Source organism: Psammomys obesus, unplaced genomic scaffold (genome assembly GCF_907164565.1).
Source record: "Psammomys obesus unplaced genomic scaffold, mPsaObe1.curated_primary_1811, whole genome shotgun sequence".
NCBI lineage: Eukaryota > Metazoa > Chordata > Mammalia > Rodentia > Muridae > Psammomys > Psammomys obesus.
In genome coordinates this window covers 1,536,929-1,548,028 of record NW_026590061.1, presented here as the reverse complement: position 1 = coordinate 1,548,028, position 11,100 = coordinate 1,536,929, and the positions used below count along the sequence as shown (strand labels likewise).

Sequence of the window (11,100 nt, the reverse complement as noted above, 5' to 3'; positions counted from 1 at the left end):
ATAGATAGATAGATAGATAGATAGATAGATAGATAGATAGATAGATAGATAGTTGGATGGATGGTAGATAAGAAAAATATTAAAAAGCACTGTTGTAGTTTAAGGCTCCTGTTATATTAGTTAGTTTCTTTAAAAAAAAAAAAAAAATAACAGCGGTACCAAACAGTCATTTTATAGTCTTTAAAGCATGGTGAGATAGAAGGATTGAAGCCGCGTGGTACAGAGAGCAATTGATGGCACTGAAGCCTACGCCTGTTTGGAAGGTTGTTATCTGGAAAAAGGTTAGGCTTCTTACGTTATTCTGGAGTTAGGGTTAAGCACGCTGGGCCTAGGAGATTTCCACTCGGCATGAAAAGAGAGTGTCTCAGGTGAGCCTCTTCCCAGCCTGGGATGCAGCTGGCTACGCGTCTCCATTTTCATAGTAAAGCAGCAGTCTTGTGTCCGGCAGCCCAGGGCAGACACTGTGATTGATAGCCCGAGAGGCAGTGACTCTCCTCGCTGTGAGGAACCTCAGGCAGCATCACTGAATGTTGCTGTCAGGGTCTCGATCGTAGTGGTGACGAGGTCAAGTATCCCCAAGTTTTCTATTGTGATTCTAGAAACCGCTTTGGATTTTCACACATTACACATTGCTTAGTGGAAACTCTGGCTCTTGGTACCATGGACATTGTTGCTCCGAGGGAGAGCATTGGCTTTTGTCTAAGCAGGTTAGCGCTTCCCTTGAGACTGAAAGACAGAAAGATGGCGTTTGTGTGGTGGTGGCCATTCATCTCCGCTTGTGCCCGGAATGTTCTTCTGGTGACCTCACTGTCTTTACCTTAACGATTTAGGGAAAGCTCACGACCTTGAAGATACCGGTATCTCCTCAGGTAAATGTTAGCATGCTCCTGTGGGCTAAGTTAATACTAGAAGTAATTTATTGTGAGGTGTTTGTTAGCTTTCAGCAGGAAAATGCCAAAAGAAACTGGCAGAGAGACAGTGGAATAAATGGGTGCTGAGCTTGTGAGTTGTGTTGGGAGGCGACTTCTTCCCAGTCTCCATTTCTTTCTCTGGAGATCCTTGGTAATGACTGTTCTGATGAAGATGCAGGAGAAATCTGTGTTAGCAGATTCCATGCCAAACAAAGAGAGTTCGTTGTTGTTTGGCACCTTGTAGTCCAAAAGTCCTAAGGCTGAGCTAAGCTACCTGGATCCCCAGAGTAAAGAAAGAATTGCTTTGCTGCACACAGGCTTCTGGGAACCAAGCGTTTCTGTGCTCATCATGTGAACCCATCTGCTAGCTGCCTGAGGAAGTAAGTCATCAGATATGATTATTTTATTTGTACATGTGCAAGTCTACATCTGCCTTAACTGTAGCAGAAATTAGAACATTCTGTGCATCAACAATCAAGCAAATTAATAGATGATGTTCAAATTGTAAAATTAGCAAAGTCACATGTGTCTGTCTCAGCTGTTTCCCAAGGTAGTCTGGAGTGCAAAGAATGGTCAATGGTGATATCCACCTGGGAACCTGGCAGACCAGGTGATTTAGGGCAGCTTGCTCTAATGTCCTTGAAGCTTTGGTCTGGTTGCACGTAGGGACCTATTTAATTAATTTACAGCCACTGTTTTCTGTTTACATGGATGCCAGCCTTGTTTTCCTTTCATTGTAATTCATGAAAAAAAATCTTATTTTTATTAGTCAACAATTAACCTAGTTCCTGCTTTTCTTTGGATTATATTGGCAGTCGTGTTGATATGCTAGAACTACAAATTTGTATAATGTTTCAGAGCTTTCAATATGATGTGTTCTGTACTTTAAAATATAGGGCATCTGTATCTAAGAAGCTAGTTTGTCATAGAATCAGGTATAAAATGAATTATATATAGTAATAAATACTACGCTGGTGTTGAAAACAGACTGCAGCAGGGTCAAAGATAATTCTTCCTGCGGTTATGGGAAGACTTGACAGACAGGAGCCTGAAGGACTGGGTTTTTCTGACAGAGAAAGGGGGCTCTTGGTGTCTGCTCCTCACACCAAGCTCAGCCCCATGGGGCATTGCTCTGTGCGTATTGACACATCCACACATCTTTCCTCTAGCTGGGCCTTGTCTTGCTTAGTGGAAGAGAATGCACATAGTCCCGATTCTGCTTGATGTGTCAGGGCGGGGTTGGTATGGGAGAAGGGGAGACGGGGGTGGGGGGAGTAAGGGGAGAGGGTGGGAGAGTGGGGCTGAGAGGAGAGGATGTAGAGTGAATGAATAAATAAATTAATAAATTAATGAAGAAACAAACAAAAACAACAGCAAAGAAACCACAGTCTGTAATCCCAGGAGAGAGGCGGGGCGCAGGCCACAGAGAGTTCCCCAGGGAGTGGAGGAGCCTGGGCACCCAGCTAACCCTGGCAGACGTGAGCCACAAAGCAGGAGCTGCAGTCTTAAGCATGCTTGGTTGTGTGGGTTAATGAAAGGTAAGGCATTCTAAAAGAATAACTTGATGGCTTTAAGCAAGATTTTGTCAAAATTAGAGTGGTGGAGGAGACAGTTAAAATGGGCACTTACACTTCTATAAAAAGAATCCACGATGGTGGTGATTAAATGTGGATCTACTTTCTTCTTACCTTAGAACAGCGCTAATAATACTTTATAACACTGTATGAGACCGTAGCCCTTACATTGCCCTGTAAGGGAGAAGACCATGGTATGTGTGTTGTTGTTGGTTGGTTGGTTGGCTTTGTTTAGTTTACGTATTCAGGACTCAAGTAAAAACTGCAGAATCTCTATATCTCCATTTGAGTCTGCCGGGATGATTTTTTTTCCAAGGTGATGAGGCATTCTCTTCCCAGATGGCTTTCTGTTTTGGTTGTAATATATTCACTTTATAACCCGACTGAAGCCCCCTCCTTCATCTCCTGTTGGTCCCACCCTCCTTCCTCTTCCCCCCTCCCCCTCCCCTAGTCCTCAAAGAGGGGGTGTCCTCCTCCCCTACCATCTGACCCTATTCTATCAAGTCTCATCAGGACTGGCTGCATTGTCTTCCTCTGTGGCCTGGCAATCCCCCCTCTCCCTGCCAGGGGGAGGTGATCAAAGAGCAGGCAATGGAGTCCATGTCAGAGACAGTCTCTGCTCCCCTTAGTAGGGAACCCACTTGGACACTGAGCTGCCATGGGCTACATATGAGCAGGGGGTCTAGGTCCTCTCCACCTTGGTTGATTCATCTGTCTCTACAAGCCCCCTGGGCCCAGATTTGTTGGTTCTGTTTGTCTTCTTGTAGAGCTCCTGTCTCTCCAGGTCCTTCTGTCCCCAGCTCTTCCATAAGACTCCCTGGGCTTGGTTAGGGTTCAGAAGATTGTCTTTGACACCTTTGCACACAGCTTGTATTCTATAAAGTCAGAACTTATTTCTTCAATTGCATAATTTTATAACTTATTTTTATATTTTGTGTAAAATTTTTATTAAACTTGCACTGAAGTTTTAAGAAAAGCAATATAGTATCTTAAATAAGCAAACTGTAACAAGCCCCTCTTGCATGAGGCTTGCTGGGATAGTTCCGGTTAATTTTCATAGTGTCTTTTACGGGGCTGTAAAGCCACGTCCTGCTGATCAGAGCGGCTGGGGGAGGGCCATCGCACATCACCTCTTCCCTGGGGAGAAGCAAGGCTGATCCTTGCCCACGGCTGGCTCTGAGTGGTGGCCTTTGCACCCCACTGCTGGCCCCTGCAGACAGACGTCCCAGGACGCTGCTGCACCTCAGAGCCTGCAGCTGACTGGATTCAGCCTCATGCCGAACCTCTCCTGACCAGGTTGTAGATGTCTGTGGCCGCTGAGTGCTGCCCACTTCTCACCCACTAATGCCCATAGGACAGCATCTGTCTCCTGTACCCTCCACCTCATTTTGCCAACATCCCCACTTTTCTCCAGCTGCCTGGCACGGTTGCTTGCTGCTCTCCTCTCCGGCAGCCTCGGGAGTCACAGTAACAGCTCTGTGTCTTCCCTCGCAGCACCAGCGGCTCCTAGGCGTGCTGGACACCGAGAAGGAACTGCTGAGAGAAAAGATCCAAGAGGCTTTAACGCAGCAGTCACAGGAGCAGAAGGTGCGTGGGCTGCCAGCGGGTGGGGGACCGGCCTGCTGCCCACCCTTGCCTGCAGCATCCCTGCTGTCTTCTCCTTGCAGGAAATGCTGGGAAGGTGCCTGCAGGAGGAACTGCAGAGGAACAAGGAGACGCTGCAGTCGGCAGTAAAGGTAGGTTTACCTGCTCAGGCTGTGAGGCGCATGCTGCCTGGCCCCATGCTGGGCTCTGTCACTGTGCTGTGTCCCTGAGCTGTGTCCCTGTGTGTCCCTGTCCTGTGTGTCCCTGTGCTGTGTGTCCTTCTCAGTGCAGTTAAATCTCATTGACCGAATAATACAGGGTCATTGAACAGTGCTTCATTCCAGAGACATTACAGTTTTTCTTTTGGCTTTGTGTTCAACCTCCAGTATGAGCATTTGTCTTCTGGTTAATTCGTATTCTGTGGCACTGAATGACTTGGCAGCAGAGACTGCCGTACTTATGTAAAGTGGGTCTTCCCGGCCCCTAACGCCCCTCTGGTGCAGGGCGGAGCTCACCAGAGAGACAGAAACAAACATGTGCCAGCTGCTTGAGTAGGCCCGGGAGCCACAGCAGCCGCTTGAGTAGGCCCGGGAGCCACAGCAGCCGCTTGAGTAGGCTCGGGAGCCACAGCAGCGGTTTGAATGGAATCTCACTCTATGATTTTTACCTTTTTCTCACGGAACCTTCAGTTGAATAAAAATATGAGTAACTAAGTTTCTGTGACCATGTAAATTGTGTATCCGTGTTAACACTTTTTCAATAATAAATCACTTTTGAAGTGAGCTGAAGAAGTGGCGGGTCTTCTGAACCGAGTAAGGACTGAGTTCTGGGACTGTGGCTGAGGTGTGTCATTCTGGACATACTCATGGGCTTCTGGGAAGTAGGAGGCTTGACACAGGAGTGTACTGATAAAGGGCTGTGAGTGTGAAGTAGGAGACAAGTAAACGGGCAAACCAGGAGCTTGGAGGCCAGAGTATACAAGTGTGGAAGTAGTTCTCAGATGAGCTCAGCACCTCGAATAGGAGTGGCTGATGATGCCGAGTTCTGAGTGTTGAGAGCCGGTGGAGGAAGAGAGGACGAGCCACTTCTGAGGGTAGCAGCTTGGAAAACTCCCCCTTGCTTTCCAGGACTTAGGGACGTTGGTGACAGCAGGGTGTGTGCCAGTTAGCTTGCACGGAGACATGCAAACACCTGAAGAAGCGTGGCTTGGTGAATCACCTTTTTCCCAGGGTCAGCTGTTTGGAGATCCGTGTCCTAGTGCAGAGCCCAGAAAATACAGGAGAGAGCTGTGTGGTGAGCGACCTGAAAGACACGCTTTAGTTTGCAGTTATCGTTCTTATTGGAACTAACTTTCCAGACCTGCCTTTGGCTGCCTGCTGCATTCAGAATGCAGAAATTTCAGGGCTAAGGAGGAAAACCTATGTCAGAGTGGTTGAATGTATGTGCCTTTACTTGATAAGCTTAAAGAGGTGGCGCTGAGGCTGACTGGTTACGTTTTGTGGCTGGGCCTTGACCTTGTTAATCTTTCTGTCTTGGTCGGTTTTTGGTTTTCTTTTTGTTTTTTGTTTTTTTTTAAAGCTTGAGAAAGAAGCTATGAAAGATATCGTCACCAAAGCAGTGGAAGAAGAAAGGAAAAGTCTGGAGAAAGTTCACGCGGAAGAAAGGGAAATGTGGAAGACAGAACATGCGAAGGATCAAGAAAGGGTGGCGGAGGCGATCCAGGCTGCTGTGCAGGAGCAGCGGAGGATAAGTCAGGTGAGTGAGCGCCCAGAGGCCGCCCGAGTGCCCTCCCTCGGGGGACAGCACTTCGCTGGGCATCTGACGGGAAATCCTTTGGTGGAAGGCGTTTTAGTTTCATCAAGGTGTTTCTGTTCTCACCTACTCTTTTCAGTATTTCAACAATGTTTATCTTTCTGGTATTAAAAATCCTATAACATATTTTGCCTTTTTTCTTACATTTCAGAAGCTCAGAATCGGTGTTTCTGCTTTGTCATTCCAACTGTGTTAAGCATCCCACATTTTCCTGTGTTTGCTCTTTCTCCCTTTCCACCTTTCATGCACACATGTGCACACGCGTGCAGGAATATGCGCACACTCATGCAGACAATGTGTTTGGTTAGGAAAACAGTTTGATTCACATAAATTAGGTCTGACTTAGATAACAGCCACTTTTAGTTGGCAGCAGTAACTAACCAGCCTCGTAAGTGTCCCCCTGGTCTCATGAGAGGATGCCTTCATGAGCCAGTGTGTCCGTGTACAAAATGGCTTTTGCCCACTCACCTTCCCGCTTTGTTTTCACGGGTGAACATGTGTGTTCTGTTCACAGTGCCTCAGGCTCTGCGTGGGCAGACACATTGAGTGACTCTCCCGTGTACACGTACCAGAAGACAAAGGCAGCCTTCCTGGAAGCATGTTTCTGTGCTGGCTGTCAGGTACCCTCAGGAGGCACAGCACAACACACCTCACACTTGAAAATCTGTCCCCTCAAAAGCTGCCCACATGGCTGTGCCCACCTGTAATCTTAGCTCTTGAGAAACAGGCAGGAAGATCCGCAGGTGAAGACCAGCCTCAGGAATACTCTAGCAAGTTTGAGGCCAGCCTGGGCTACATGGACCTTGTCTCAGACAAATCAGAGCACAAACAGCACAAAATGTCCCCTGCAAGTTGAGAGTGTCCTGAAGATTCTTAGCAGCATGGGGTTTAGTGGAAGCTGTGCATCTGCGTGTGACGCTCTCTGGGGCACAAGGCAGGGGGCACGGGGGGAGGAAGTGGTGTGGGGGAGCCGTGTGGGGGAGCTGACTGTGATTTGCAGGCAGTCCCCCTTCCTCATGCTGACTTTACTGTAGTCATCGGCTGCCATCCCGTGGCTATGGCCTTTGCTCCTGCTCAAGGAAACTGGCAGGAAAATGGCTTTTTTGGAAAGCTCTGTGAAGTTCACCACCCCTGGTCATTTAGGAGAATCAAATAATCCTCCATGATCAGGCTTCCTCTTAATAACTGACGTGAGTTTCTCCCACATGCCTTATTTTATCTCTTCAGATACAGTAGGAGAAAAACAGCAGCCCAGCCTTTTAAAAGAAGATGGATAGAAAGCTAGCAGGGATGCCATGCCAGGTGATGGAAGCTAGCAGGGGTGCCATGCCAGGTGGTTGGTGGTCATGGCAGGTGGTCAGTGGTCTTGTCAGGTATTCAGTGGCCTTGTCAGGTGGAAGGTGGTCAGTTGGCAGGAAAAAGAAAGTTGCAGAGATATGAGGACCTTGTTTGCACAGGAAAGGGCTTTGGAGGAGAGCAAAGCAGAGATGTGCTCGGTTTAGCTGAAGCAGTGCTGTTGTTTGAGAATAAACAGTCTAGGAGAATTATGGAGCAGCTACCAATCCAGAAGTGCCCGGCTGGGATTGATACCTATGATCATGTGACAGATTGGGTAGAGACAGCAGCCTCTGCACACCCAGACTTTCGGTCTGTATCTCTTGGAGGGGGCCTAGGTAGTCTGGGAGTTATTAAAATTATACAAAAATGCACATATATGCAGATTTTTCTATAACGATGATATATACTTTTATTAAATTCTCAAAAATATTTTAATTAGGCAGCTTTTTAAAATATTGCGGTTGGCTTCCCAGTTCCTTCTGAGCTTCTTTGTAAAATCTATTCCAATTGATTAAATATTTAAATTACAAATTTTATGTGGCCAAGGAGGAATTAGGCAAATATTGACATTCTTAGAAAGGAAGACTGAGCAGAGTGACGGGCCGGGTGCTGCTAGAGAAGCAGACACTAGAAAAACCTAGCAAAATCCCATTTCCCAGGTTCTTGTAACCATCAACATTTATTCAAAAAGTGGTTAACGCGGACTAAGCCAGCTTCGTGGGACTTTAGCCCGCCCTCTCCCACCCCTGTCTCCGAGCTGCAGGTCTGGAGGGCACTGCTATGGCGGCCCAGTGTGGAGGCCTGCGGAGGGCAGGTTTGCAGCCACACACATGCGCAGCCAGAGGGCTGTTTCTGTGACCGTCTGCAACTTCTGGGAACACTTGCTTTGTTTTTTTTTTTATTTTGTAATAATTACACCTTATTCACTTTGTATCCCCCCTGTAGCTCCCTCCCTCCTCCCCACCCAACCCTCTCCCCTTTTTCCCCCTTTTCCATGCATGCCCTTCCCCAAGTCCACTGATAAGGGAAGTCTTCTTTTCCTTCCTTCTGATCCTAGTCAATTAGGTCTCATCAGGAATGACTGCATTGTCTTCGTCTGTGGCCTGGTAAGGCTGCTCCCCCCTCAGGGGGAAGTGATTAAACAGCAGGCCAATCAGTTCATGTCAGAGACAGTCCCTGTTTCCATTACTATGGAACCCACTTGGACACTGAGCCGCCATGGGCTACATCTGTTCAAGGGTTCTAGGTTATCTCCATGCATGGTCCTTGGTGGAGTATCAGTCTCAGGAAAGACCCCTGTGCTCAGATTCTTTGGTTCTGTTGCTCTCTTGTGGAGCACCTGTCCTCTCCAGATCTTACTATTTCCCACTTCTTTCATAAGATTCAGGTAAATGGTGGGATCTGGAAAAGATCATGCTGAGTGAGCTATCCCAGAAGCAGAAAGACAAACACAGTATATACTCACTCATATAGACATATAATATAGGATAAACCTACTAAAATCTGCACATCTAAAACAACAAATCAAGAAGGAGGACTTGAGCTAAAATGTTCAATCCCCATCCAGAAAGGCAAAGAGGATGGACATCAGAAGAAGGAGAAAAGTTAGGAGCCTGCCACAGAGGGCCTCTGAAAGGCTCTGCCCTGCAGACTATCAAAACAGACGCTGAGACTTCTGGCCAACCTTTGGGCAGAGTGCAGGGAATCAATGTAGTATTTTTATTAATTCTTTGAGAGTTTCACATATAGTTGCCATGTATTTTCATCATAGTTCTCTCTCTAACTCCTAACAGATCTACCCTGCCCAGGGCAAAAGCCCTTAGATGTTTGTCAGCACAGAAATAGTGGTCATTGTCATCTCAGCCTCTGAAATACTTGTTGGGGTAAAGTAGAGACTGGTTAAAAAATTTAAAGGAAAGATCTGTGGAAAAACTCATTTTCTATAAATGGCATTGAAATGCCCTCTGAAGCTCATACACTCCCTGAGACGGGCCTGTGAACCTGCCAGCCTCTGGTGAAGACTAGAAAACAGAGTAAAGGCCAAGGTACAGAGTTGTCCTTGCTGCGCCCCACAAGGGAAGCTTCTAGACAATGGTGGAAACAGTGGCTTAGGGTATAGGGACTGCCCTGCAGGCAGACCACCAACCGAAAGTTCGGTGGTTCAGGAGAGTGGAAAAGTAAATGTCTCCTCCCCTCAGCAGCCCACACAAATCTTCTGAAACGCTGAGAAGAAACTTCAATAACTCCATAGGAGGAAGACTGACTGCAGGCTCTGAATAATTAATCCCAGGACATTACCTCATGAGATCACAGACAAGTAGACTGTGTTGTGCAGTTATGTGGCAGAGGATAAATGGAGAGGAACAGAAAAGATGTTTCTGAATCGCTGCATTGTATTATTTTAACTGTGCACTGTTTAGAAACAAAAATAACATTTGAAGAAACAGAAAAGCACAGTCCACACACAGGCAGAAAGCCCTGGTAGTGGCTTACAAGGCCAAGACTTTGCCCTGCACCACAGGAGCTCAGAAGAGACGCTTTCTGCGTCCACAGGACCTTGCTGTAGCTCCCGAGGGCCAGGCCCTTGTGAAATCACAGTTCCTGTGAAGGCTGTGCATGAACTCTGAGCCCTGCCCTCTGCTCTCAGTACCCAGAGTACACACACCCTGGCTGTACATGGCTGCCCACCGACCCCTGACCCCTGATGTGTCTTCACAGCTCCTGCCTCTCACAACCTGTGCTGACTCGTGTGCCGACACAGTTCTGACTTCCTGAGAGCTCTGTGTGTGAGCTCTGGCTCCCTGTATCTCCCATGCACAGAGCAGGAATCACACTCACTGAATAGCTAAGGATGGCCTTGAACTCCTGACCCTCTGGCCTCCACCTTCTGAGTGCTGGGATTCCAGGCACATCTGCCATACCTGGGCTTATCTCAGATTTTTGAACAAATTTGTAGGCACCGTTTTATGAATTAATTGCATTCCTCAGAGAAAACTAGATGAAAAAAAGCGATGAGTTACTGTAAACTGTCCTGAAAGTTTTCCTGTGCATTTAATTAATTTTCTAAATGAGTTCTGTGCCTGGGCCAGAAATAAAATTCATGAACAGACTTCCCCTTGGTTTATTAGTGATAGGAATCTGACCGCCCCCCCCCCCTTCTGTTCATAGCCTGCAGCACAGAAGCTGGGCGTTGTACATTTATAAACGCCGTCCTTGTGATCCTTAGGAAAGTCCCTAAGGAAGCTTACAGGGCTGACGGGACGAATCGTGTCATATGACAAGGAGCACAGTGCTGTTCCTCAAGTTGGCGTCATCCGGGTAGCCATTCCCCGCGATTTTACAGGCCGCTCCTGAGGACGGGGAGGGGTGGAGAGAAGGAGGCTTTGGAGGAGCTGGCTGTGTCCGTCCTGAGGGGAGCAGTGACCATCACAGTCCTGCTGTCACCTCCCCTGAGCTGCTTCTGTGGAAGGTTCACGTCTGAGCGGGAGAAGACCCCTGTTGGGTGCCCTTCCCAGGCCCCTCATCCACTCTTGGTTTTGCTTCCGCCCTCCTCAGGCTCTGGACTCTGTGATTAGGCCTAGAGGGAAGCCTCTGTCTGCCCTCCCACACCCCCACACCGGAGATTGCAAGCATGTGTTACTCTGCTCACGTTTTCCCTTGGGTTCCACAGAGAACCTCAGTGAGCTGTAGCTCCTCAGGCTTCTGCAGCCAGCACTTTACCCACTGCGCCATCTCTCCAGCTGCTTCTGCCTGCGCCACCGTGAAGACAGAGCTGCGGTGGCTCACCACGGGGGGCCCTGACCCTGTCAGCTCAGCTGCCTGGGGCCTGAAGTTTGTACACACACACACACACACACACACACACACACACACACACACAC

At 47.9% G+C, this 11,100-nt stretch overlaps 1 protein-coding gene across 1 annotated transcript in view; it reads left to right on the top strand.

The window, feature by feature from the left end:
* Ccdc91 (coiled-coil domain containing 91) overlaps window positions 1-11,100 on the top strand; it is a 117,579-nt gene that overhangs the window by 73,526 nt on the left and 32,953 nt on the right. The window contains exons 9-11 of the mRNA XM_055605616.1: window positions 3,980-4,072; window positions 4,153-4,221; window positions 5,648-5,824. Coding sequence (XP_055461591.1) covers window positions 3,980-4,072; window positions 4,153-4,221; window positions 5,648-5,824 — 339 coding nt within the window. The remainder of the gene's footprint in view (window positions 1-3,979; window positions 4,073-4,152; window positions 4,222-5,647; window positions 5,825-11,100) is intronic.